The following is a 27,351-nucleotide window of genomic DNA, read 5'->3' on the forward strand; positions in this document are numbered from 1 at the left end:
CCAAGAGCACCATGATATCAGGGAGGTGACATGCAGGTGAATTGGATTTCAGTGAGGGAAGGTTGGGCAAGGTCACCTGCCTCAACTCCAGAGCCATCTGGGTCTAGTGGCCAGATGTCGATCAAGACTAAATGTATTTATATATTTATGTAATATAGGTATGGAGAGAGAATCAAACAGAGATAGAAATGGGGGGGGGGGGAAGGGAGATAGGCAAAGAGGGAAACAGAAAAATAACACATTGAGGTTTGCTGAAGGCTTTATGTACAATTCACATTGGATCCTCACCCTGTGAGATTAGTGCTATTATACCCATTTTATACATGAGGAAAAGGAGGCTAGACAGATTGTGACAACTAGTAAATGTCTAAGGTTGGATATGAACCAGGCCCTGCTACTCCAGGTCTAATACTCTGTCTGGAGGGCTTCTCCTAGAACCATTAGAAATCTCCATAACGTGTTATGTAAATTGCTTTGCAAAGTTTAAAGTACTTTATAAAAATTAGCTGTTAGGATAGTGATTTTCGCTGTAGATAAATCATAGATAACATTAACAAGCAATCACTTATAAAGTGTAGTTATAACTACATGCTAGTAATCACTATGGAAAGAATGCAAACAAAAGCAAAAAGGAGATAGTCCTGGCTTCAAGGAACTTACACTCTAATAGGGTGTGACAATAGTTACAATTGACCTCTATCATTTGTGCAAGAGATTGAAGGAATTAGTAAACGCAGAAAGATGAAAGGAAAGAAAAGGAAAGGGAAAGAGGCAAGTTCGCAACAGGAGTAATAAGCCATGGGATCAAGGTTTGGCTTGGTAAAGAAGAAAGGACACTTCTTCCTAGGGAAGCAAAAGGTAAGAGAATCAAGGACAATGTCAAGAAGAGTTGGAGTATAGAATTGGGGAGGAGAATGACACCTTTCTTAATTCAGCAGAAAGCAAGGCCTTTTCCTGAGAAGGAGGAGAAGGACAAAGAGGAAGTTTGGAATAGCACTGGTGAGGGTTAATCAGGAAAGAAAGTGCTGGATTTAGTTCATATGTATGACTCTGCCTTCTGAGAAGATTTTATCTAGAGGCAATTGTTCCTAACCAGGAGGGCATAGAGAAACCTTTTAGAATAATTCACATTCATAATTGCCTTTTGATGTAATAACTTCAACCTAAATCTGATTTAAAGAAAAAACTACAGTGTTTCCCTTTGTATAATTTCATTATATGTTAACAAACTTGGTTGCAAGACAGTAAAAGACTTATGCTATTTGGGGGAAAAGGAGTTAAAAAAGACTACCAGGCAGAGCTCAGTAAAATTCAGTAGAGCTAAGAAAATGAAAATTTGCAATGGATTCTTTTGGTCTCTAAAGCAGTGGGTCACCAGGCACTGTTATAGATATACAGGGGAGGTGTGGAGTTACTGAGGGCTGCTCAAAGGACATTCAGGTGGGCATTTGATTGGTATGACACAAGTGACACTTGAGAGGCTACAGAAGACACAGTTAACTTCAGCAAGCTGAACCCAGACTTTTGCAAGCCAAGAAGAAACAGAATATCTGTCAACAATTTAACCGATATATTGATTTCGTGTCTACAATGTGCCAAGTATTGTGCTAGAAGCCCTAGGGATTCAAATTTATATAAAAAAAAGACAGTCCCTGACCTCACAGAGTTTACTTTTATTCCCTCATGGGAGTCTGGCAGCTAAGTCCAGGAAAGGACAGCTGGCTCCTTCCCCAGAGTGGAGGTTTCTAGAAGAATTTGGGGCCCACAGGAACCAAGTTCAGAAGCAGTGGAGACATGGTCCAGAGAATCTGGCAAGACTGGTCTTGGACCTTTCCCCAGAATGGAAGAAGGTGCAATGATTGGGGTCGCACTGATTGTGAGTGATGATGTGCACTTAAAAGTAACCCAAATTTGAGAAACTTTGGGTTCGAAAGGTCTAGTCAAGAAGAAAGCCTACACTAGACTGGATTCTGGATCCTAGGGCTTGATAGGGAATATGCGCTGAAAGCTTTAAACATTTTTCCCAACAATCTTTTAAGTCTCTTTTCTCTTGAACTCCTTCCTCCGTCTCCTTCTGGTGAGGTCCTCCCCTCCCATTCACAGCTCTCTTCATTTTATTCCTGTTACTATCCTTCTTATGGTCATCGGCAATCCAGAGTGGCTGTTCACCTAGAGGGTCACAGAGGTGTCTGATGGGGACCTCCACCCTCAGGGTCCCATAAGGAGAATTGGAGGGGGGGGGGAGGAGGGGGGGGTGGGAGAGGCTCTCTCTCCAGACTAGAAGGGGCAGCAAGGAGCTTGGGTCACTTTAGTCCCCTGTCCTCCTGCCTCATCTGAGTCACATACCCAGAAGAGGCTCCTCTACTCTGCAGGCCTGGGGTCCCAGAATTCCCTCCATCCCCTACTGCTCACATTGTTTAAATGAGATAGAAGGCAAACAGTCCACTCCTTCCAGTGAGATAGATGGAGGCCCAACCAGGCCTTCTGTTTGTTACTTTTCTAAGCCTCGGCCCAGCCTCCAGTTTTCTTCAGAACTAGATCACTAGTCCTTTGCCACATGTCCTTCAGCTGAACTTGAGGGGTTCTATCCTTTAATTAATGAGAGCAAGAACTCAACCTCTTTTTCTTTGAATTTCCCATACTTAGCATAATGTTTAACATGTGGTAAGCACTTAAATACTTTTTCATTTATTCATTTTAGTCCCAGATAGAGTTCTTTGAGCAGAAGACTGATGATTCTAGAACACAGAGTAAAGCACACCCCACATTCCACAAATGAGGGGTCCAGTCTCAAGAGAAGAAAGCCTCCATATATGGTACCTAAGAGGAGCCAGAGATGGTTCCCCACCTTCTTGGGTCCAGGGATGGCAAAGAACTAGGACAGAGGCCTTGATGTTCCGAGGGGCCCCATCTACAACAGTTACAGAAGACTGGGGCATTTTATCAGACAGGAATAAGACACAAGGGATTCCAACTTCACAGAGAGCATCACCACTAACCCCCTCTTTCCTGTTGCTTCTCGGACTCTCAGGGATAACTGAGGGCTAACTTGTCCTTTGCTCCAGTGACAGCAGGTTCCAGGGCTAAGAGGCCTCCAGATTCAAATGAAGATGTGTAGCTCACCTCCATCCTTAGTGATTAGAGCTGCGACTTTTCAGACACAGACAAGCACCAGGCTCAAGCTCAAAGACTATTCAGTTTGTTAGAACCTGTTTGAGCTTTTATTCCCCTGATGTAGTCATTGAACACACCCCACAGTGAATCCCAGTGTAACGGGGTACATAAGTCTCAGAGGAAGGCTTTTGTCAATGGATAAATATAATGTAAATTAGAATATTGGATATAGTCAAGGTTTTAGGTATAATTATCACAATATTTTATATTTATATAGTACTTTGAGATTTGCAAAATGCTTTATAAATATTATTTCACTTCATCTTCACAACAACCCTGAGGGAAGATAGATAATGATATTATCACCTTATTCTACAGATGAGAAAACTGAGGCTCCCAGGAGTTAAGTGATTTGTTCAAGATCACACACCTAATAAGTATGGGAGGCAGGATCCAAACTCAGTTTATTTTGACTCCAAGTTCAGCACTTGATCCACTACATAACTTAGCTGCCATATCTCAGAAGTCTACAAGTTCAATCTAAATAACATAAGAGAAGAACTTATTGTAGAAGAGATGACCATGATGCATCTAGCTCGGGAAATCAGGAAAGGCTTTCTGGAGGAGATAATGCATGAAGTGGATTATGAAGTATGGTGGACAGGATAAGTAGTTTGAAGTATTTTTCGAATGATGAACAAGAGTTTGGGGGTGAAAAGAGTAGATTCTAAATGCAGGAGAAAACAGAGAGTATGTATGAGGAATGGAAAGTGGTCCCCCTTTGACAGTCTCAGATTGTGGAAGTATATTTATCTGAGACTGAAGTGGTTATTTTTATACAGTGGGGAGTTACAGAAGGTACCACTCCTATTCTTTCTAGTTTCTGCTCCAGAAAGATCAGCCTCTTCATAGTGTTATTTTTCTCTCCCCCCACTTCATTCCATTTCAAGCTTGTTCTATGAGACAGTGGCTTTAAGTGACAGGCATTCCACAGGGACCGTATGCCTGAAGGTAATGGAGTTGGGACTGATCTTAAAGGATGGGGACGATTGATCTCAATGACCTTTATGAGTAGAGGAGGGCCTCCTGTCCTAGTTGAGTCCAGTCTCTCTCCAGAAGGGTTTTCTTCTTTAACAGACCTTGTGCTTCCAGTTTTTCTCATCTAGAAAAGGGAACAAATATCTCCTTTCTCTCTGGAATATCTCCTTTCCCTTTTCTTCCACAGACTCAGTTTGAAAATTAATCTTTCCTCAATAATTAAGGGGCAAACATGGGGTTTGTCTGTGGTCTGTGATCTGTGGTCCAGCCCCTTGACTTATTTACTAGCCCCACCTTTAGAATATCTGGACTATCAGAATGTCACTCCTAGCTCCCCACCCCAGGCGTCACCTCCCATCTCTATCTATCCATGAATCTTTGTCTCTGAGGTAAAAACTCCCCTATTCAAATGTCCTTGCTCCTGCTTTGAAGCTACTTGAATATCAACAAAAAAAATTTAAAAATCAAGCTAACTTCTCTGATGACAAATTCATGGTGTATAGATTGTAAGTTGTTGTTCTTCATTTTCATAGAGGACCAAAATGATGTCACTATGTTAGAATCAAGTGACAGTGTATGACTGGCTGATCAGACTAGTACGAATTCAGAATGCTCTGCCAAGGTCAGACACAAATAATCCATATAAGCATTTGGTGACTTCTCTAATTTTGCAATTCCTTTGGGCTAATTCAGTTGTGCTTTGCTCAGAGCACAGTACCTTCCCTGATGAGGGCACCATGCTGGTTGGTCCTATGCCAGTGTCTCCCCTACAATCAATTCTAACATCATCTAGTTTCTCTGGCTTACAATCATTCACCTTCCTACCCCACAAAAACCATTGCAGACTTTTTCTTGTCTCCCTTCACTGCTAATCTCACACCTGGTCTTCCCATCCCTCTCCTTTCCTCACACTAAGAGCAAATGACTCACTGACTTCTCAGGTTATCCAAAGAGAGCTTTCTCAGCCCTACCCTTTCTCCATTCCTCCATGTTTCACAACATTATTTCCCTTTGGCTTTGGGCATAGTGTTCAATAATGGTGACATAAATTAATCCCTTTATTGGAACCTTTAATCCCACTTCCTCCCATACTCTAGGACTTTGCTCTAGAATATCTCTCTCTCTCTCTCTCCTCTTCCCCCCCCCTTACACACACACACACACACACACACACACACACACATTCTCACATGGCATAGAATCAAAGCCCTTTGTGTCATATTGGTTGCTGCTATCCTTTGGACATTTTTAAATGTCTTTTTTAAAAATGTAGTTTTTTAAATGTAGTTTTACTTTTTAGAATGTAGTTCCCAGAACTGAAAATAATGCTCCCAATGGCATCTGCCCAGAACAGAATACAGGGGGGATAAGTCCTAGTTTCTCTTTATGCAGCCTAAATCCTATTAGCTTTTTTGGCTGCCAGTATGTTAACACCCCTCCCCCCATCTTTTTTTCAAGAAAAACTGCTTTCTGATCATACTTCAAAAGCGAATTGAGACCAAGTATCAAATGTGACATTCCTTCCACCTTCCCCCCTCACCCCCCAGTTATCCTTTATCTTTCTCATGTACTTTTTGTGTCTCCCTTCCCATGTGCTTCAGATCTATATCTAAATACCAAATCCCATTGAGGTCTACTACCTGGGGGAGTTAGAGCACATAATTTAATCTCTGAGGGTTCAGTTTTTTTATCTGTAAAATGATGGACTGAATTTTTTTCATCTTCACCAATATATGATATAGAACATGGAGGCCCAGTAAAAAAAAAAAAAAAAAAAAAAAAAAGACCTAGCTGCTGGACAACCAATGCAGGGCACCTTGAAATCATGGCATGGTATTTGGATCCTCCTTTGTCCACTTATTCAGTCTGATAATGCCCACATATTTAGATTTTTTAATCTTCTGTATTACCACTTGGGGTAAGGCTTACTGACACTATATGATGACATCATGAAATACCTTCAAGTGGTTGCTGAGATTTTTCATCACAAACAGGGTGATTTTCTAAGACTGAACCTCAAAAAGAATGGGAATCATTAGGATAGATTCTGTGTCCTGCTCTCCAAGAGCACTCCACATCCCACTCATTCAGTGAGAAAACATCAGCCCTCATTCTGAGAGTTCCTTCCTCAGACAATCTTTCCATTCCATTCTATGCCTTGTGAGAATGTGTGTGTGTGTGTGTGTGTGTGTGTGTGTGTGTGTGTGTGTGTGTGTAAGCGGGGGGGAGAGAGGAGAGAGAAAGAGAGAGAGATTCCATTTCCATTACCAAAGTCAAACTTCTAGGCCCACTGGAGTGTTGGAGAGAAGGACATGTAATTCTTGGATGCTCTGCTTTACCATTGGCTCAGTCTTCTTGTCTTTGTGCTAGGGTGTCCAGGTAAGGAGTCCCAACCCCTTACTTCTAGTACTCTGCTAGGATTGTGAGTAGTCTGGAGTTGACCCTGATTATTTCTGACACCTCAGAGACATCCACAACATTTGGACATGCTAGAGTCAAATGTCAATCCAATCGTGGTGTGATGCATACACTTGTAATCCCTGTTAAAGCTGGCTGCTCTCTTGAACTCGGGAATTTTGAGTTAGAGTAGATTAAGGCACTCAAAAGTCTGCATTAATTTTGGCATAAGTTCAATTAGCCACTGGGAGTGGGGGTCCACCATATTGTTTGAAAAGGAAAGAATGGGCTCAAGTCATAAATGGAACAGGTTATACAATCTTATACAACCTGGAGGAGATGGGGGGAGGTTAGTCATTTAAAAAAAACTGATGTCAATTCTGAAGGCCTTATTATCAAAATGTCATCTACATCCAGTGTAGAGTGTATATTATTCTACATACACTTATGGAGCCTAAATGCAGTTGAAGTATATTTTTTGAACTTTGTTTATTCTTGTTATTTTTTCTCTGTTTTTCTTTTGAAATATAGTTGATATAGAAATGTCTTGCATGGCTGAATATGTTAATCTATATTAAATTGCATGCTTTTTCAAGGAGGAGAAAGAGGAGAAAAAAAGGAAGAGAATTTGGATTTTAAAATTGTAAAAAAATGAAGGTTAAAAATGGTTTTTACATGTAATTGAAAAAAATAAAATATAGAAATTGTTTTAAAATGCTAAAGATGTCAAGAAACCTCTGTTAAAACAATGAGTAAATTATTATCAAATTTTAAAAAAGGATGTTACTAAGTCAACAATCTATAAGAATCTATTAAGTATATACTATTTGCCTGGAACTGATAAGGACTGATGATACAAAGTATGTACTGAAAAGGCTCTTCAGAAAACTGTAACACAATTGCTCTTCTATCCAGCACTGAGCACTCTTGTCCTTATTAGGTAAGCCAGTCAACAAGTATTTATTAAGCACCTACTATGTGCCAGACACTCGGCCTTTAAGCACTGGGAAGACCAAGGCAGGCCCAAAGTCCCTGCTCTCAAAGGAGACGGCATGAAAACAACCCTAACCAAGCAACCTAAACACAGGATAAGTGGGAGATAGTCTACAGAGAAAGGTCCAAGCATTGTGTATGGAGGGCTTCTTGGAGAAGGTAGGATTTCAGCTGGGAGGTGAAGGAAGCAGAGATGAGGAGGGGGAGAGAGTCAGTGAAAAATGCCCAGGACTGGGAGACAGAATTCTGTGTTTAAGGAGCAGCATGGAAGCTAAAGTCCTAGGATGGCAGAGTACATGTAAAGAATAAGGTGCGGGAAGCCCAGAGTGTAGAAGGGGGCTGGGGTACGAAGGGCTTCATTGAACAGGGAGGCCGGGGTGCTCAGGCAGGAGACATTAGCAAGACCAGCCTTCCCACGGAGTGGAGAGGGCAGACACTTGGGGCAAGCACTCCCACTAGTGATGAGGACCTCCACCAGAGGGCCGGCAGGCTCAGGAGAGAGGGGGGCCTATTCAAGAGAGGCTGCCAAGGGGAAACCAGGTGGTCTTGGCAACAGGGTGGAGATGGGGGGTGAGAGAGAGAGTGGAGGCAGCTGCGGCAAGGGGCAGCTCTTGCCTGCTCAGATTCTCATGCTGTTCTAACTTGCTATGGGATTGTGGCGAGCTGGAGAGGACTTCACACTGGCTTTTGTCATTTTTAAAGTTCCTTGGTGACTCCGGAGGAAGCAGTGTCCATATAATTTGGGGACACAAGTCAGGGTAGGAGGGATCAAAGTTAGGTAACAATGCAGACAACTCTGATGGTGAAGAAGAAGAGAGAGAAACGTTTGAGGGAATGTGAAGATTAAAAGGACAGCTACTGCTCCTTTTGTGATAGCAAAGAATTAGAAAAAGCGGATGCCCATCAACTGGGGAACGGCTGAATTAGCTGTGGTATGTGAAGATTATAGAATATTACTGTCCTATAAAAAATGATGAACAAGCTGATTATAGAAAGGCCTGGAAAGATTTTCATGAACTGATGCAAACAAGCAGAACCAGGAATACACTGTACACAGTAACAGCAAGAATATGCGATGATCAACTATGAAAGGCTTAGTTCTTCTTAGTGGGTTGGTGATCCAAAGCAATCCCAATAGACTTTGGACAGAAAATGCCTTCTGCATCCAGAAAAGGATTTAAGGAGACTGAATATAAATCAACACATGCTAATGAAGCGGGTTATGGTCCCTTTAAGAAACTGATTTGTGATCCTTTCAATCTTTTGATTGATTTGTGATTGAGATTACTCCCAGCCCCTCCTGGCTGATGCATTATCAATTCAGGAAGCCAGGACCTTTTATTCACAAATCCTGGTCAAAAGCACCCCTTTGAATTCCAATAGAAGATCCTGGCTTCTCCCAGCTCCCACTGGATCTGAGCCAACTTGGGCTGTCCCAGCCCCCACTGGCTAATGATAATGCTTGGGTTTCCCAACCCCACCAAGCAAATTCTAGCCTTAGCTGAAACCCAGTGAGGAGCCAACTTGGGACCTCTTTAGCTAAATCTCTCATTATAAAAGAGCCAAGCTGGAGTCCTCTCTTTGCAGAGGGTCCAAACATGCCAGCTGTGCCATGCTTGGCGTCCCAAGGAGCCTCTGCCCACTGGAATCCTGTTTCCAGTGCCCTCTTCTCTTTACCTAACACCTTTTACTAACCAGACTTTAACCTTACTTCCAATCCCCATAATAAACCTCTTTTATCAATCTAGGTTTTTGGGTCTGTAAATTCCTTTACAGGGGACTCTTGTGCCACCACTCACTAGACCTCATTTAACTCCCTACCCCTTCACCAAAGGAGTTGCAGGGGAGCTCCATTTGACTCCATGTACCCCAAATCTGCTACTAGATCTCATTTTTATTTGGGTACCCCAAATCTAAACCTCATCACTATGTTCACTTTTTTCTGTTTGTTTTTTTTTTAATCTCGCCCATGGTTTTTCCCTTTTGCTGATTTTTCTCTTCCAACATGATTCATAAAGCAATGTGTATTAAAAAATAAATTTACAATAAAAAAAAAAAAGATTGCTACTGAGTTGAGTTTAGATAGCACAAACCTACAGTGGGCCTGTTGGCAATAATTTTGTCACTTCCTTCAGTCACATAATGGAGGACTTGCAATTGAGTGACTTGGATTTAGACCTAGGCTTTGATATTTACTAGCTTTTCTGAACCTCACCTTTCTCATCTGTAAAATGGGGCTAATAATTCTTGCACAGGCTGTCCTGAAGAAAATGAATTGTAAACTTCAAAACATAATGGAAACGTGAGCTGCTACTTTTATCTAGGGAGAAACACTGATGGAGCTCAAAGGATTCAAGAGTATAACCACTTCTACAGCACTTTATGCTTCACCTTCGGCTTCTTGTGCTCTCCATATTTCTACTTGGCAAATAATAATAGCTCATCTTTCCCATTTATCTTAGGGAAAACTGTTTTGCATAAGATGACTGTATCTTGGTCAGTAGATAAGAACAATAAGGATGGGCAGAAAGGGGTACAAACAGAATGAATGGACTTTGAAAGATGAAAGGTCACTGGGAATTGGTAGTAGAAGAATGAATTGGAAACAGGAGAGAAGTGGAGTGTAAGTGTTAGCACAGGACAAATGGAGCTTGCCCCAGGGGACTAACATATTCCTTCCTATGAAGAAATCTATCTTACAGGAAGCAGCTCTGCATTTTAGTGCCTTGTATGCTTGTACCTAAATTTGTGCATTGTTGTTTGCATGTTGTCTCCTCCCTTAGATTGTGAGCTCCTTGAGGGTAGAGATGCTCCCTTTTTTGTCTCCCCAGTGGGTATTTGACACATAATTGGTCCTAAACACAGTAGCAGCAGTCCTAGAGCCGTGTTTCCCACCTCACTAAGGGGATCTCTGAGAGATGGGCAAAATCCTCTTCCAATAACTTCTGTCTTTTTTGAACAGTCCTTTATGCCACCAGCCATTACATGGTTCTATTATGATTGAACCAAAGCCAGATCACTGAATTGGCCCCAGACACAGTAATTCCCAGCATGGGCTTTGGTGAGGAAACCAGAATGGTATTAATCCTTCTTTTTGGAGCTTTGGGTCATAAGAAATGGAGAAGGAACGGACACACTGGTGGCTAAAGTTTCTAGGGATATGGTGTTCCAGGGTTTCTGTTAAATGGAAGAAGCAGTGTGCAGGTAGAAAGTCTGAGAATGTCAGTCATGAAGGGTAGGTTCCAAAGGGCACAGGCCAAGGGAGGAGGTGCTGATAACCAGGAACCCTGAAGAGGAGGGATGACAGAATAGAGCAGAGTGTGAAAAGTAAAGTTAGAATGGGCCAATTACAATGAGATTGGGTGGTCAGGATGGCCAACAGAATGGCCCTCTCCTCTGGTCTTACTTTCTCATCTAACCATCAGTTAACTGGGTCCCCTCTGTGACCCTTTTTTCGCCATCCTACACTCATTTGATCACCTCATTCCCTGCATACACACGGTCTCTGGGACTTGGCTCTTCTTCGGCAGGCGTCCTGGACTGCTCTTCTCTTCCTAGGTTCTTACCCAGGTTCTTACTCTGACCCAGCTCCCTTCCTACTACAGAACACCCAACCAGAAAATGGTGTACAGTGTGAAAGTGTGATTGCAAAAAATGGGACGAGATTTGGGGCCGGCCTCACCCAGGGGATCTGGGTCCATGACTCACAGCTAAGAGCCCAGGGGAGAAGGAAGGGCTGTTAATTCCAGTGGGAAGTGGGAAGCGAGGGCAGATGAAGGGAAAGGGAACTGTGCGAGCCGGCTAAAGGGAGTCCTCAAGCTTGGAATCATCAGGCCAGGCACCAACAGGGACTGTACTAGGGCTGCTCAGATTCAGGTCTAAGTCACTACAAGAAAGTCAGGTAAAACTGCTGCACAATAAAGCCCCAAGCATGTATTTACTGAGTTGTCGCTAGCAGAGGAGACAATTCAGTTTTATTATGCCTGAAACCAGACTCAAGGTCAGACTGGCCTTTTTTGGGGTGTCACCTCCCAGCTAAGGAACAAAAGGGGAGAGAGAGGAGGGGGGCAGTAAAGGGAAAGTAGAGGCAGTAGGAAGGGACCCAGAAAACCCATTTTCCCCCAAATGCCAGAGCTCTGAGGACAGCAGAGGGGGAGCGCAACTCATACCCTAAGAATCAACTGCTAAAGGCATCAGATGATGACTGGGGGACTTATAAAGACTGAATATTGGAATTGAGGATGTTTAGCTTGAAGAAGATAAGACTTAGGGCAAACTGCTTTCAAGTATTTGTCTCATAAAAGGGGGATTATCGGTTTGTCATCAAAAGGTCGAACTCGGGGGAGCAACAGTAGAAACTGGAGATGGATTTTGGTGTGATTTTGTCAAACTTGCTAAAAATTAGTGCTGTCCCAAACTGGATAAAATGCTGGGCCTGAAGTCAGGAAGATTAATCTTCAAATCAGGTCTTAGGCACACTAGCTATATGAACTTGGGTAAGTCACCTGTTTGCCTCAATTTTCTCATCTGCAAAATAATTGGAGAAAGAAATGACAAAACACTCCGTATCTCAGTCAAGAAAAATGGGATTATGGAGAGCAGACACAACTGAAAAATGACTTGACTTAAAAGTGAAATGGGATACCCCAGAAAGTAGTTTCTTAAACTGGAAGTCTTTTATATGTAGATTGGATCAGACTAATGTCTCAACCACGACTGTTATTCTCTTTAGATCTGTAAGGTGACAGACTAGTTTTCTTCTTTAACCACAAATAGCTTATAAAGGTAGGCAGAGATTAAGGGCAATGGACTGCCATTGTAGTGTTAAATGCTCACCTCCCCTTTGGAAAGTAAACATGTATTGGGCAATCACTTGTCAGGCATGTTGTAGATACTTTTTTTGACTACAGATTGAATTATAAAGTTACTGAGGTCCTTACCAAATTTGAAATTCTGTAATACTTTTTTTCCACCAACTTCCATTTTTTTCTTTTTGTGTGAACTACACTGTAATTGTAAGGATAGGCTTTTCTTTTTTTTTCTCTTAAATCAAAAGTTCCAAGTATATGAGTTCCACTCTTTTGGGAGAAAATTAAATGATAGCATGGATAGGTTAACTCAAGGTCAAGGTCTATGGCTTTTTCTTAGAACATTACTATCTTTGGGTCTGATATTTTTCAGTAGACATCAATTAAATGATCTCTGTTAAAAAGTATTTAGAAATGATTTTCTTCATGTTTAACTTTTCAAATAGAAATACTCAAATAAGGAGGAGTGGGGAAAGAACTGTGAGATGTGAATTTGAGAAGCTTCCAAGTTAGATCATTCCAATTTTTCAGGTGATAAGAACTTTTTGTACTTGTTGCATTTCCTCATTCTTGCCTAGCCTACAGGGAAAAGGGCATGAGAGGAGGAATCTGGTACTGGGAGTTGGTACTGGGAGTCTTTGCAAAAATTAGTAGAGAAGCAAAACCTGAGTCTGAGATAGGGACATTTTCTTTTTGTCCAGGAACCTGAGGGTCAGTCTAGTGAATCATGTTTGATTCTAGATCCTTGTAAACAAACTCAAGACCACCACTTTGTACTCTGGGGTGGATAATGAGCTAAGATGCCTCCAGGGAGAGGACCTGCAGTAGAGACCATTCAGTGTGGCTGCAGCTGATCAGGATGCAGGGCACCAGTAGGTGGGGGGTGGGTGGAAGCAGCTCATAGGTCTCAGGGTGTGGTTCAGTGATAAAAGGCGGCTCTAAAAGCAGTGAAAAGTAGAAACCTAAAGGGCAAAGGTACCCCCGGAAGAACACAGCCAGAGAAGGCAGATTCAGGATTGTAGGATGTGGGACCTGAAGGAATCTTAGTTGATGTGGTTCCAGTCCCTCATTTTACAGATGATGGAGGTCCTGAGAAACCAGAGTTCCCACAGGTACTAAGTGCTGATCAGAGCCCAGGTTGACTGAAGCAACTCTCCTTCCTACCCAAATCTCACTCCACCTCCTGCTTGTCATTCGCAACTCACCTCTCCCTGACATTCTCTTGTCTGGCTAGTCCTTGACACTGTCCTGTCATACCTTTCTTAGGAGAAATTTCGTTTTCTACAAGACTGTGAACTTTGTGTGTGTGTGTGGGGGGGGGGTCTCCTGTAAAGTTTGCCCCCTGAGGATTAATCACCAGGCTCCCCCCATAAGACTCTATTTATGTTTGTTGTACCTCATCCTGCAGGATGATGGGAGGCTCTTCTTGTATCTATCCTATGGAGATTCCAGATAGACAGCTGAGGGAAAGCCAGGAGTCAGGGGGGGGGGGGGGGGGGGGGGAGATGGAGGAGGAGAGAGATAGTCTGTGAAACTGCACAGGAGCCAGGAGGAAGATTCCCACCTAAGGAGCTGGTGGGAGGAGTGAAGGAGGAGGAAGAGGAGGAAGTCAGGCTCCTGAATGTGCTGTGTGCTTTGCCACATGTTCCAAGCCCAGTCACATACATGGTCCTCAGGAGTCACAAAGTCACCTACTCCTTTATTGTTCATCCTAAAAAGTAGGGGCAGCAGAGCATCTTCAATACTTTTATTAGGCCCAGTCCCTCAACCCTGGTACTTCCCAGGGATCTCTAGGGATCTCACTGGGATCCTCAGAGAGAAGCTGAGAACCTCATCCCTCTAGAAGTCTGTGCTGATGCCCCTGGGCACCATCCACTGTTCTGTTCTCACCTCATGGAAAAAGGAAGAGAGACTCACAGGGAAAGAAGGGAAAGAAAGGTAGGGGGCCCAAGACTTATTTCCAGAGAAGGGCTAGATAATGGAGAAGCAGAAGTCCTCCCCTCTTTGCCTTTCCGTCTCTGTCCGTTATGAATATTCCCGAGTAAACTTGGCATAAAATTGACTCAGTTTCTCTAGAAGGATCTTCAGCTTCTCCAAAGGGGGAAGAATGGTCATCCTGAGGGGGGAAGGAAAGGGGAGAAAAGGTCAGTGGTTAGCATCTCCCCTCAATGTTATGGAAGGGGCCCTTCAGCCAGTGGCCTTTAGCTCTTGGTGGAAACCTCCCACCCTCTACCTGAAGTGGTAGGTGCCATCCTTCTGGCCAAAGCCACTGCCAGGTACCACACAGATACCAGTCTCTTCCAGGAGTTGTATGCAGAAGAACATGTCAGCAGGCTGGCCCAGCTCCTGAGCAGCAACAGAGAGAGGAGACATGGATATACACATCAAGGATCTAGCCCCCCAGTCCAGCCCATCCCAACCTCTCAAAGACCGTTCCCACTCCAGAGTGGGTTGTGTCCCACCTTTGCACGCTGCAGTGCTTTGGGGGGTAGCTGGATGCGGGGGAAAGAATACATGGCCCCTTGCACTGGGTTACATTGGATGCCAGGTTCCTTGTTCAAAATCTCCTCTGTGAGCTGGGCCTTCTTTGCCAGATCTGCCAGCACAGCCTTCTTCTCCTGGGGTTGGAAGAAGAGTCGGGGCTTGGTCAGTATGCTGGCCACCCCTATCCCACGTCATTTGGGTGGGTGGGGGGGAGTCTCATGGAATAATTTCCTAGATCCTACAATATTCTGCTGAAACTCTGAGGTCATCAGTGGCCTAAGTGGCAGATCTGATATCCTCTCCGAGATGCTCAATGAACCACTTTCTTCTTCTTCCTCCTCCTCTGGCAGAAACAGCATCCATTGTCCCTGGTTCTTGCCACTGGCTTCTTCTTAACCTCCTGGCCTTAATGGATCTATTCCTGGTCCTTTGACACTTCTATTTACCCTTTCTCTCTTGAGAATCCCATTCAGCTTTGTCTCTCCCACTCTAATTTCCAGCTTCTTAAATTTTAGGTCATGACCCCATGTGGGGTCACGTATAGATTATGAAATTATGATTTGTTATCAATAAATGTTTGATTTGTATTATCTATTTTATATACATATATGCCTGGGGTCACATAAAAATTTCTCATGCAAAAAAGGGTCACAAGTGGAAAAAGTTTACAAAGCCTTGCTCCAATGTAAACTCCTTGCCAGTAGAGATGATTTCATCCTTTGTACCCCTATAGCAGTGTGTTATCTGCCAATTGACCGACATCCCATCTCTGCAGACAAGTTGGCCTCTCATTTCTGGGGATGTCACAGGCCCCTCCCCAAGGCCCGAATCCTGCTGTTTCATCTCCTCCACATCTGTCATCTGTCTCCTTCTATTTCCCCCCTGCCCCCCATCATGCAACTCGGTGCCCTCACTGCCACCTGGGTTCAAGGCCCACCACAGAAAGCTCCAAGGCACCCTACCCTTCTCAGCATTTACTACTCCTTTCCCTTCAGTGTATGCTATAGCCACGTTCTGGATTATTGAGAATAGCCTGAACTCTCTGGATTCCATGCCTTTGTCCTTCTTCCTTGTGTCTGGGACGCTCTCTCTCGCGCCCTCCGCCTGCCGCATTCTTTCCTCGGTATTTCCTTTTTATTGTTGTTGGGTTTGTGAGGCATTTGGGGTTAAGTGACTTGCCCAGAGTCACACAGCCAGGCAGTGTTAAGGGTCAGGCTGGATTTGGACTCGGGCCAAAATGACTTTGGGGCCCGTGCTCCATCCACTGCGCCATCCAGCTGCCCCTCAGTATTTCCAAAGCACTTCCAGTAAACTCTTGCTCAGATGTTTCATTGTGGAATGGGGGTCTCCCTGTGTTCTTGGCAGCCGTGCCATGGAGGCCCAGCTCCAACCACGCGCCCGAGTCGGTTCCGACCTTCCCCCTCTGGCCTCACGAACACGCCCTTTTCAGGCTTTCACTTCCTCATCTCCAAATTATGGGTCCGATTCTGTCTGAGCTCACTTCCACCCCCACATCCAGGCCCTGTGGGTGATCCCTGGAACTGTCCCTGGGAGGAAGGCCCCCCAGCCCGGGCGCCCCATCCCCGGCCCTGGTCCTACTCACCTCTTGGAACTGTTGATAAGAGGGTTCCCCAGGTTGGGGGGGATTCGTCACTATGTCCATGAGAATTTGCCCTGGGACCGGCGGGCACAGCCTCACTGACAACAACTTTAACATCTGCTGCTTTACTGCAGGGTCCATGTTCACTACTTCTGTGTAGCCCCCCCGGAACCCACACCTGGGAAGGAAAGGATCAGAGGGTCAGAAGGACTAAGGACCTGGGAAAGGGGGACCAGAGGGCCCGAGGGCCGTGGGCGTGCCTGAGCGGTGTGGAGGGATGGCTGGGGCCTCGTATCTGCGGATAAGGACTTTTTAGGGATTGGGGGTGGGAGTTCTCTCTGTCTGACTTGGAGGGAGAGGAAGGAGCCCTGTGTCTCCCTGCCCAAGAAGGGGGAGCAGGGCCTGTGTCTTACTCGCCCATGTAGCCTTTGGAGCAGGAGTGGAAGGAAGCGAGCTCCAGCTGCTGGGCATAGGGTGGGCCCATCTCCATTAGCACCTTCTTGAATGAGTGAAACTGGGAGCCCTCAGCATATACATTGTCCTGGTAAACCTGAGGATCCAGGCGAAAGGAAGGGGCGCTGCCCGTCAGACGCCCCGAGCCTCCCTCACCCCGCCCGAACCGCCCCGGCAGGCCCCCCCTAAACACCTCATCAGCCAGCAGGAAGAGATGCTCCTCGTAGGCAAACCGGATGACAGCTTCAATGTTCTCCCGGCTCTGGACCTGCCCTGGGTTGGGGGTTGGGGGGCACAAAAGGGGACAGCGGGAGGTCACAGGAGGTCACAGGGCCCGGGGGGAAGGAGGTGGGGCGGGGAACGAGGCGCACGAACAAAGCCCAGCCCAAGACTTGGGGGACCTGGCGCCGAGGAGGGGGCCAGGGCCGGGGAAATCTACCTGTGGGGTTGCCGGGATTGATGACGCACAGGACCCGAGGCTGGCAGTGGGCCCTGGCCTGGTCTAAGGCCCGCCGCAGCTCGGCCACGTCGAGGGCCCACTGGTGCTCCTCGTCCAGGTAGTAGTTGATCTGGACCGCGTCGTACTCAGCCAGGGTGGCTGAATACAGCGGGTACTGGGGGATAGGGATCAGGACCCCGGTGCGATTCTTCCCTTTGCCGGACACCAGCAGGCTCAGCACTGCCTGGGGAAGGGAGGGAAAGGCTCAGCCCTCTCCCGCCGTTCTCCACCCCCTCCTCCGAACACCATCGGATGTCCTGGTTGGGAGTCTGTGCCCACCCCTCCCCCTCCCCATTTCCTTGCCAACCGGGCATAGGCCGTGCCAGGCTCGGGCACAATGGGGGCCTCTGTGCGGACGGCTGCAAGGGGGAGGGCTGAGCGGGCGGGGTGAGGAAGGGTCTAAGGAAATCAGAGCGGGGAGGGAAGAGACAAAGAGAGAGGGAGGTGTACCATGATGGCACTGCTGGCCCCTGTGGACAGGAAGATGTTCTCAGGGTCGGAAGCAATGCCCCCGTCACGCTGCTCAATGTACCTCGCCACATCTTCTCGGATCGCCTGGATGCCGGCGCTGGCGCTGTAAGACCCTAAACCGGGGGGGGGGGGACGGGGACAGAGGTGGGCGTGAGGCTGGGGGCAGCGCCCGCACTCCCCTTTAGTCAGAGCCTGCCCAGGGGGAGGCCCCCAAGCTGCGAGGCCTCCGAAGTCTCACGGTCCAGCACCATCTTACAGGGGAGCAAACAGGCCCGAGGGTCCGGGGTCACGGTCCCAAACCGTGCTCCCCGCAGGCAGGGCAGGGAGCGGTGTGGGAGGGGCAGGGGCACCCACCGGCGCTGTGGCCCTCGCAGGCCTGCAGGATTCGCGTGGCGCGTTTCTTGGCGTCTTCCGGGAAGGCCGGGCTGCTCAGGAGGTCTGGGTACTGGCAGAGCGCCAAGACCTGGGAGTTGTGAGAGAGCGGGGAAGGGCACAGCGTGAGGCCCCCGGGGTCCCCCAGGGGTGGGCAGGGGGCGGGGTCCCCGGCCTCTCACCTGGCGCAGGAAAGTGATGGGCCGCTGGCCCATGGCGTGGGCGTCCCCGATGTTGGCCCGGATGATCTCCGTGAAGGGCTTCTTCACCCCCTGGAGAGAGAGGAGAGCCCTCCTTAGCCGGATCCTTCTCCCCACCCAGCTCCCAGAGCCAAGGAGCCCGGGGCTGGGAGCGGGCCGGCCTCTCCCAGTGCCTGCCCTGGTCTGCCTCGACAAGCTGCAGGGCCCCCGGCAGGGGCTGGGAGCGCAGAGACTGCCTTACTCACTCAGCCCCCGCCTGTGCCGGGCGGGGGTCGGGGCGAGGGCAGCGGGAACCCTTTAGGGGCCGGGGTGCGGACGGCGGGTCCACCTCTCGTCCGGCCCGGGGGCCTGGGGGACGGAGCGGAGCAGCGGGCCGAGCCCTTGGGATCCCTCCGGCCTGTTCCTCGGGGGCCTGGGGTCTCCTGGGAACCCTCAGTTACAGAGAGGAGGCTCTCGGGCCTGGGAAGGAGCGTGGAACCCTGAGCCAGGGCACGTGCAGGGGTCGGCCGCAGCTGGGGGCAGGCAGAAGCCCCTGGGGAGGGGCCGGGCGGTACCTGCTGCAGCTCTTTCTCCAGCTCCAAAGCCCGCAGCAGGATGGGCCCTCGCACGGCGTACTCGATGTTTTTCACCGACTGGTTCATGGTGTCCATGGTCAGCACCTTGTCCCGGATCCCATTCACCGCCAGCTGCTTGATGGTCTTGTGGGCCATGGTCCTACACAAGGGGAACGGGTGAAGCCTCCTCAGAGCGCCCCACCTCATGCTAGCAGCCCCCGAGCCCCTCTCAGGGCAGGGCCAGGCTCTGGGAGGGTCCTGAGGAGGGGGAGGGTAGGAAAGGGGGAGCAGGGAGAGGAAGAAGGGGTGCCCGAGAGGAGCGCCACATAAGGCTATTAGAGAAGCAGGAAAGGCACGAAGGAGTTTACAGGAGAAAGTTGGAGAGGAAGGAGGAAAAATGCAGGTTTAGGACCCAGGAAGGGAAGGAGGGATTAGAGAAGCAGGTGAAGGGGAGGAGGAATAGATGAGAGGGGTGTGGGAAATGTCAGAAAGGGGTCGGGGAAGAGGGAGTGAAGAAAAAGGGATGAAAGGGAGAAAGAGGAGGGACATGGGGGACGGGTGGGAAGGAAAAAAGGAGAGACATTTGAAAAGAGAAAGGTGGTGAGGGAAGGAAGTGATCCCAGTGGAGGGGCAAAGTCATTGGGGGAAGGGTGAGAGGATAGGAAACCTGTGCTGGGGGAGGGCTGGGGGGCAGTCCCCTCTCCCACTCAGAGCCTTGAGATCTCGGATTGTCCCACAGAGAATGGAGGCAGTGAGGAGTGAGCCGGGGCCCCCTGCCCCGCCTCAGCAGCCCTGGCATACAGCTCTGCCCCTGGCAGGGGTGAGGGAGGGAGGAAGGGAGGGAGGGAGGGAGGGAAGGTAGAGGCGGGGCTTGGGGGAACTCTTGTCACTGCCAGGAGCAGGAGACAGTCACATACACAGCTCGGGCGAGAAGAGGCGAGACCCGGACCATCCCAGGGCCAACGGAGAGATAGGGGAAGAGAGAGACGAGGGACCGAGAGAGGGGAAAGGCAGAGGGCCGACGGCCCGGGCCCCGGGGCCCGAGAGCCCCTGCCAGTGTCAGGACAGTTTGGATGTGAGGACGGGGTGCTCATCTTGCCAGTTCCCTGAGAACTTGGACTGTTTACCCCATCAGGGTCCGCGTGAGGCTCAGCCCCTTCATCTTTCTGTCTGATCAGGCCTGTTTCCCTGGCAACTGGGCAAGGCCCCAGGAATCCTGGCTGGGGGTGGGGAATTCCGATACCATCATTCTATACCCTCTGCTCACTCGAGCACCTGGGCCTGATCTAGGTTGGGGGGTGGGGAACCCTCTTGCAGCTTCCCAGGCTCTGCTCCCTTCCTGGGTAGGGAAGGAGAGAAAGGCATTCGGAGCCCTTTCCCCAAGGCCAGAATGGAGGAGTTGTCCCGCCCGTCCTTGGGGAAGAGTCCTGCAAGGCTCTGGGAAGGGGAACTCAATGTCTGGTTTCTGGACTTTGGTCCAAGGGCACAGACTTTTCAGATACCAAGGACAGGGAAATGGACGGGGAAGAGTGATCTGTCCAGCAGGGATGGGAGTCTGAGCAATCAGCAGGCCTGGAAATAGAAGTCTGCCAGGCTGTGGGTGTGGAGGACTCTTTCTACCTAAAGTTCCCCCTCCCTCGCCGGGAAGGAGTGGGCAAGAGCAGGTCCCCAGAGACAGTATAATAGGAAGCCCTAGGATAAATAACAGGGCGAAAATGGAGCCAAGCAGAACATGAGTGGAGCAGGGACTTTGCCCCTTGGATGCCAATATGGGAGGGTGCAAGGGCCCAAGGAAGGGATTTCTTTCTTCTCCACAAGCCCCGCCACCACTGATGTTCCGGGGAACTGGTCGAACTCTGCTAACCCAAGTGCATCCTCACTGGTCCTGTCCTATGGACTTCAGGCTCCAAAAGAACTTGGTTTCAGGTAATTACAGCTTTGGGTCTAGAGACGCCAGGGGAACTAGGCTGGTGGATCGGGGCAGAGGGGCAAAGGTACATATAGGAGTAAAAGATATGCTAGGAGAAGGGAAGCAAGGTCAAGGAAAGGGGGACGGGCAGAAACAGAGAAAGAATCAGGATTATGGATTCAGGAGAACCCAGAGAGGGAAAGAGATCAGAAACAGTGATGGGAACAAATTCAAAGGCAAGGATGGGGCATGGGAAGAAACCAGAAGGATGGTCAGGAAGAGAAATGAGGGATTTACTGAACTTCTGCAGAGTCCCATCGGTACTGGGCTGGCACAGGGGCAGCCGTCTCTGGAAGGGCTCAGATCTGTCCCCAAGAGGACACCCTAGGGGTTGATCACTGGCCATATCCTCAGTTCCCTAATCTCCTAGGCCTTGATTTATGGGGAAAGTTGGATCAGAACTATTGATAAGTTCTCAGAGCCCACCTCCTCCTCCTCCTCCACTCTCTAATCTGCCAGACTATTCTTCCAGGCTTCCCGAGTACCAAGGGTCTGGGGAAACTGGGAAGGGAATGCCGGGCAAAACCCCGCTTTCTAAAGGGAGTGATCTGGGAGAGGGAAGGAGTCTGAAGGACGATGCATGTCAAGCCCTCCTCTAGCCCTAGTCTGAAAATGGAGCCATAGAGATGAGTGGGTTCATTCTGTTCCCAGTCCTGAGAAACTTTTGTGAGCTTCCAACCCCCTGGAAACACACCTGTCAGGGGTGGGATCACAGTCCAGCCCTCTCCCCTATCCCCCACTCACCTTGTGGGTAGTGTCCGGGTTTCCTAGGTGCTCTCTCTGTCTTCCCTACCCCTGGCAGGAAGGGAGACGGTCAGAGGGCCCCACCAGCAGGCAGGAGGAGGAGCTAGGAGTCCCTTAATCTCATCTAGCCCCACCTCTCCCTTTCCCTTCCTTTAGGGGCCACCTGTAAGTAGCCAACCCAGCCCCAGACAGCTCCAGCCAAGTTTCGCTCTGCTTCCAAATAACCGCACACAGCCGAGCCCAGTGGTTCTCAGCCCTAATGCCAACCACCGCCGTGCCCGGTTGCCTGCAGTTACCTTTGCCCACCCCCCTAAGCCCCCTCTGTGCCAAGAAGCAGTCAGGGCCCCGAAGCTGGCCTAGAATCCGCCCTGGCTCGAAGTGAGTGAAAGTGCATCTTTCCTCCCAGAGGTCTCACCTCTAGGATAAAGTGGGCCTCAGGCTTCTCTCTACTTAGCCCTTCCCTCTCCCAGAGGACAAGGTTAATATGGGCTTGGACCCCGGGCGGGGCCAGAGAGATCCCCTCCCCCTGATGACCTTTTCAGCAGCAGCTGCACCATCCCACACTAAATTTAACCCCAGCCCGCCCATCGGGCCCTCCCTCCCCACCACCCAAGCCCAATCAGGGGCTATGCCCTTTGTTAAGTGCCCCTACCTCCCCGAAGAAGGGGAAATCGGGAGAAGAGGAAAGGTAGACCCAAGCCAGGTAAGTGGAGATAATGAGTACGAGCTGGTCCCGGCCAAACCCATCCACACAAGATGGGGAAGGAGACAAGAGTGGGCTGGGCGCGTTCCTTAGGGCTGGGGGAGGAAGGTGGTCACCTGAAGACTGCCCGGGGGGCTGACGTAGACCGAGCGGACGAGAGCTGGTAAAGGCTCCAGCCCTCGGAGGGCCCAGGCCAAGCTCAGCAGGGGTGTTTTCCTGGCCCCCAAGGAGCCTCGGCCCTGACAGACATTGGGCCCTGGCCAGCTCGTTGAAGGGGGAGGAGGCAGGGAAGGGCCCGGGCTATGCCAATCTCTTCTCGAGAGGAAGCTGGCAGCCTGCTCCTCACTCCCCCTGCCCCCATTAGGCGCCTGTCCTAGGCAAGAGGCCAGGGTCTAGGTGAGATCCACCCCCTGTGGAAGGAGGCCAGGCACCAGGCTGCTTCCTCCTTCCTACTGAGGCCCCGGCCAGGTAGCCTTGCCTGTGGCTCCCCCAGCCTTGGAGCCAAGAAATCCCTTCTCCCCACTTTTCCCTGTCCTTGCACCCACACTTGCTTCAAAGGGGAAGCCTTTTTTTTTTTTTTAAAGCTGCCCCCCCCCAAAGAGAAGACAAAAAGAATCCTTGTCAGATATATAGGGGCTCATTCTTGAGAGACATAACTGTGAGAGAAATGAGTATTTTCTATCATATCAATAAATAAGCAATTAAGATGAAGGCTTTTTTATTTCCTCATTAAGGGACCAGCTCCCGGGTAGGTCACTCAGTCTCTGAAGGAGAAGGCTGATGAGAGTGGCCTAATTATTGGCATTCGATCTTGGCGATGTTGGGCAGGACCCCACCCAACTAGGAGGTCTTAGTTGTGGTTAGAATGTAAACAATCTAATCTGGGTGAATTCCAGCCCCAAAGCCTTTAGTACCCCTCCCTCCAATGGAGGTTAGGGTAACCCAAATTCATGAAGGAGAAAACCCATCAGAGTGGGCTAGGTAGAGATGGATGCCTAGTCTAGCTTGCTGGAGGCAGCAGCGGAGTCTCGAGCAAATCAAGCCGCATTCTCAGCTGGAGAGGCTGAAGACTAATCCCTCAATAACTGTTCACTAGTTGGGTTGATTCATGCACCCCACCCCACTCCTTTTCTAAAAGGACATACTAAAGCAGTATTTCCACTGGGGGTCTTTGGTTACAGAGAGGAACTACTGAGCCGTCACTATTAGCAAATAGCCTAATTAATAAAGTGTTCCCCAGATACTGCCACAAGTCTTTCATTTCATCTGTATGCACACAGGCACGTACCAAATACTGATAACACAAAATCATAGGTTAGAGATGTAAGATGTCTTAGAGATTATAGATTACAACACCCTTATTTTGCAAAAAAGAAAACTACTTGCTCAAAGTCACATAGCTTGGAGAAGTGATGGGAATTGAACTTGGATGTCCTGCATGGAAGTCATGTTCTTTCTCCCCTTCACTGTTTTCCCCACGGCTGTGTCTGTGGTGGTGACAAGTAAGCCCCCCACAGGGGCCCGTGAAACCCTCCTGGAGATCCAAAGAGAAAGTGGTATGTTTCTGCTTGTCAATCCCTGATGTCACAGACACAAAATGACAGCAACACCAATGGCAGAAAATTCCTTTATCAAGTTTCACAGAATAAAAATATGGATTTCCTTCCTCCCGTGCCCCAAACCCAGGGCATCTGTCCCCAGAGGGTCTGAACCTGAGACAGGAGCCTAGGCGAGGGCCCCGGAGCCACTTCCCCCACTCTGGATGCTCTGTTCGGAAGCTGCCAGGAAGTGGGTTGGCAAGGATAAGGCAAGGGTGAAGCTGAGGGGAGAGGCTCCTGGCTCCCCCAGGGCAGGAATGAAGAGATGAGTAAGACCTCAGCCCCTTCCTGCTCCAGAACCCAAAGATGGGGAGGTGAAGTTGGCCTAGCTGTAGGACCTTCAGGCCCAGAAGGCTTAAGGCTAACTGCAGCTTGGAGCCCCCAGCCCCACTCCTTGGCCAGCTGCCCTATTACCACTAAGTGGGGGGAAAGGGGCTGAGCCGGGCCGCTGTCCAACAGTGTCTAGGCTGGGGCTCCAATTTTCCTTTGTGCCTAACACAAGTAACTCAGCTTCCCACTGGCCGAGTGTGAGAGAGTAGCTCCATCCCCTTTCCCTGGGAGATAAAAGGAAGAGAGAGGAAGCAAGCCTGCTGGCCTGAGACCCCTTGACCCCCATCCCCCTCACATGATGCCACAGCAGGGCCTCTTCTCGGCCGGGGCCTCCTCGGCGGGGGCGGTCAGCTTCAGCAGGGGAGGGTCTCCGCTCGCTGCGGTGTAGTAGACTGGTGTTTGAGGGAGTCCAGAGGGTTGGGCTTCAGCACAGGGCAGACCCTCACTCCCTGACCCCACAAGGTCCTCAGTCACAGGATGCTGCAGCTTGGCGGCGGCCCGCTGGCGCTTCAGGTCAGCCAGGGTGTGGTGCGCCTTGTCCCGAGTGAGGGGTCCAGGCCCATCTGGCTCCTGGGCGGACAGCTGGTAGGAGACACTTCGGTCCAGCCTCTTGGAGTACAGGTGCCTGCTGGGGGGCCCCGGGGCCGCGCCCGCGCTGCCGTTCCGATGTCTCAGGGCCTCGGGGTCCAGCTCCTGCAGGCCAGAGAGGAGCCCAGGGAGAGGTTAGCAGGGCCAACTGAAGATGGGGCCTTGGGCTGGAGATGGGCAAAAGGCATGAAACATGGGCCTGAGTGATGTCAGTGAAGGATGGGTGACGGTAACAGGCGATAACAAGCGGCTGGAGAGGAGATGAGAGAATGGGACAAAGGAGAGTGGCCCTTAGGGCCCGGGCTCCTCACCACAGCCTGTGGCTGGAGCTCAGCATCCGTCTGCTTATCCTCATCCTCTTCTGGGGGTTCGGCGGCAGTGGCTGGCTGCTGTTGCCACACAATGGCCTCCCGTGCATGCTCTTTACGATACAGGTGGGTGCGCTCTGTCACACTCACCCTTCGCACAACCTTCCTGCAGTGGGGAACACAAGGACCCCTTTGAGCTCCCTGCCTGCTTTGGGATGCCATGGGTCGCTGCGGGTCAGAGTTGTGTCCCCACTATCCCATCCTCCCCCAGTTAGCTTTCCCAGCTTTCTTGGCCAGGTCAGAGCCAGGCACTGGCCCAGGGCCCAGGACAGGAGAAACTCCACCTCAAGGAACACCTACCTAGGACCGCCTCCCTTTGGACTCTGCCCTAGAACCTCCAGCTGAGCTGGGGGAGGTACCTCAGGGGAAAGAATGGGGGCAAGAGTACATGACCCCGGAACGCTTCTGACGTCAGCACGGGTCCTTTTGTATCAGTTAGTACAAGGGGTTCTAGGAAAGGCTGGGGATGGGAAACCATATTCTGAGGGGCAAAGGCTATGGGCATAAGGGGCACAATGTCACACCTAGATGGAAGGGGGATGAGCCTCTTTAGAGCAAAATCTATAAAGTGAAGAGGAGAAAGAAGGGGACAAAAAGGGAGGGAAAGTAGGGACTAGGTGGTGGTTTGGGAAACAATTCCTTCCTGGACCTACTATGGACCAGGCACTGTGCTAAGTTCTTTACAAACACTTCACTTAATTCAACAATTCTGGGAAGTAAGTGCAATTATGATACACACTTTACAGTTGAAGAAACTGAGGCAGCAGCGATTACATGCCCTGCCCAGGACCACTCGGCTAGTAAGTGTCTGAGGGCACTCAAGTCTTGCTGACCCCAGGCCCAGCGCCCTACCCATTATGCCACCTTGTTGCGTCTGGGGGGATGAAGATGGAAAAGAAAAGCCAGGGCCGGATGGCCCGTGGAATGGCACTAGTGTCAGTTCAGGAGCCTAGGCCAGTCACCATTCCAAGGAACTCTGGACCATCTGGGTCCTCAAGGCCTATAAGGGGAGAATGTGGGAAAAACAGGGAAAGGAAATGGATAAAGTAAGAACTTGTAAAAGGAGAGAAGAAAGGAAGCTGGGTGCTGGGAGACTGGAGACAGGGAAGAAAGGGGCCCCCCAGGAGGAGGAGGACAGGGAAAGATGGAGCTGAGCATTAGAAATTTGGGGAGAAGAGCCCCAGGGTGTGGGTGCCCCCCAGTGCCTGTGCTGAGAGACGCAGGCTGAGTAGCAGCCGGGGACCCCCGTGGAAGGACTCACCCCCGGCTGCCAGCACTGGAGGTTCGCCGCTGGAGCAGGGAGCCCGAGCCGCGGTGGCGATCGTGGGAGCGCATGATGGCCTCGTGCTTGTGCTTCAGCTCCAGCAGCTTGGCCCGCATCTCTTCGTCACCACACACATCTAGGGGAGGGGAACAAGGAAGGTCCGTGATCTCAGCCTTGCCCCCCTCTCGGCGGTGCCCAGTGACTTGGGGGCGCTCCCCACTCACCCAGGGGCGTCTCATCCAGAAGCGATTTCCCATTCAGATTGGCTCCATGCGCTACCAGCAGCTCCACCAGAGGCACCTGGGAGGACAAGCCAAGTTGCCCCTGACACTGCCCCGATGTAGCAGGGGGAGCGGCAAGAGGTGGGAGGGTGGGAGGCTTGGGGCCATGGAATGTTCTGCAAATATGTATGGGGGTGAGTGGCAAGTGGAGCACACTCCATGTGGGAGTCCTGCCCTGGAGCCCAGCAGGCCCGGCCGGCTCTCGCCGAGGATGAGCGCTGACTGCCCTCCTGCCCCGGCCTCCCCTCCCCACTCACCTGGCCCCAGCAGGCTGCTGCATGCAGCGGCTCCCAACCGTCTTGGTCCTTGGCGCTCAGGTCAGCCTTGTGCTCCAGCAACAGCTCAGCTGCCTCCAGGTAGCCATTGGCTGAGGCAATGTGCAGCTAGGGGGAGGAGCCTGGGCTGAGGAAGTCCCATCAGTCCAGGGATGGACAAATTTCCCCTTTCCATTGTATCCATTTCTTCCCCTTCCTCTGCCACCCCCCCCCCATCACTGTCCCAAAGAGTGAAGGAAGCTGGGAGG

The 27,351-nt window shown here is 49.9% G+C and overlaps 2 protein-coding genes and 1 long non-coding RNA gene across 6 annotated transcripts in view; 1 reads left to right on the top strand and 2 right to left on the bottom strand.

Annotated features, from left to right (window-relative positions):
* Positions 1 to 14,029: 14,029 nt before the first annotated feature.
* Positions 14,030 to 22,447, bottom strand: GPT (glutamic--pyruvic transaminase). Of its 3 annotated transcripts, none has more exons than XM_051971264.1 (13): positions 22,349 to 22,447; positions 21,697 to 21,747; positions 18,984 to 19,143; positions 18,412 to 18,501; positions 18,212 to 18,320; positions 17,837 to 17,970; positions 17,327 to 17,570; positions 17,081 to 17,160; positions 16,848 to 16,984; positions 16,438 to 16,612; positions 14,813 to 14,968; positions 14,584 to 14,696; positions 14,030 to 14,466 (listed from the first exon to the last, which is right to left on the bottom strand). In XM_051971264.1, exons 3-13 carry the CDS (start codon positions 19,137 to 19,139, stop codon positions 14,376 to 14,378), a joined length of 1,485 nt encoding a protein of 494 aa, XP_051827224.1. In that variant the 5' UTR covers positions 19,140 to 19,143; positions 21,697 to 21,747; positions 22,349 to 22,447; the 3' UTR covers positions 14,030 to 14,375. The 3 variants fall into 3 exon arrangements, with proteins under 3 accessions (XP_051827224.1, XP_051827223.1, XP_051827225.1); XM_051971263.1 differs by lacking the exon at positions 22,349 to 22,447 and adding an exon at positions 22,112 to 22,158; XM_051971265.1 differs by lacking the exons at positions 21,697 to 21,747; positions 22,349 to 22,447 and adding an exon at positions 19,651 to 19,743.
* On the top strand, positions 19,848 to 23,110 carry LOC127544585 (uncharacterized). Its single transcript, XR_007949480.1, has 2 exons — positions 19,848 to 20,909; positions 21,853 to 23,110. It is a non-coding gene; the product is annotated as an uncharacterized LOC127544585 (long non-coding RNA).
* Positions 23,111 to 24,012: 902 nt separating this feature from the next.
* Positions 24,013 to 27,351, bottom strand: part of PPP1R16A (protein phosphatase 1 regulatory subunit 16A) — a 114,086-nt gene continuing 110,747 nt past the window's right edge. For both annotated transcript variants that reach the window (XM_051971261.1, XM_051971262.1), the window contains exons 7-11: positions 27,086 to 27,211; positions 26,772 to 26,847; positions 26,545 to 26,683; positions 25,227 to 25,389; positions 24,013 to 25,020 (exon numbers count right to left, since the gene is read on the bottom strand). In XM_051971261.1, the coding sequence (XP_051827221.1) occupies positions 24,619 to 25,020; positions 25,227 to 25,389; positions 26,545 to 26,683; positions 26,772 to 26,847; positions 27,086 to 27,211 (906 nt within the window). In that variant the 3' untranslated portion in view covers positions 24,013 to 24,618. The remainder of the gene's footprint in view (positions 25,021 to 25,226; positions 25,390 to 26,544; positions 26,684 to 26,771; positions 26,848 to 27,085; positions 27,212 to 27,351) is intronic.

The sequence above is a fragment of the Antechinus flavipes genome, chromosome 1 (assembly GCF_016432865.1).
Source record: "Antechinus flavipes isolate AdamAnt ecotype Samford, QLD, Australia chromosome 1, AdamAnt_v2, whole genome shotgun sequence".
NCBI lineage: Eukaryota > Metazoa > Chordata > Mammalia > Dasyuromorphia > Dasyuridae > Antechinus > Antechinus flavipes.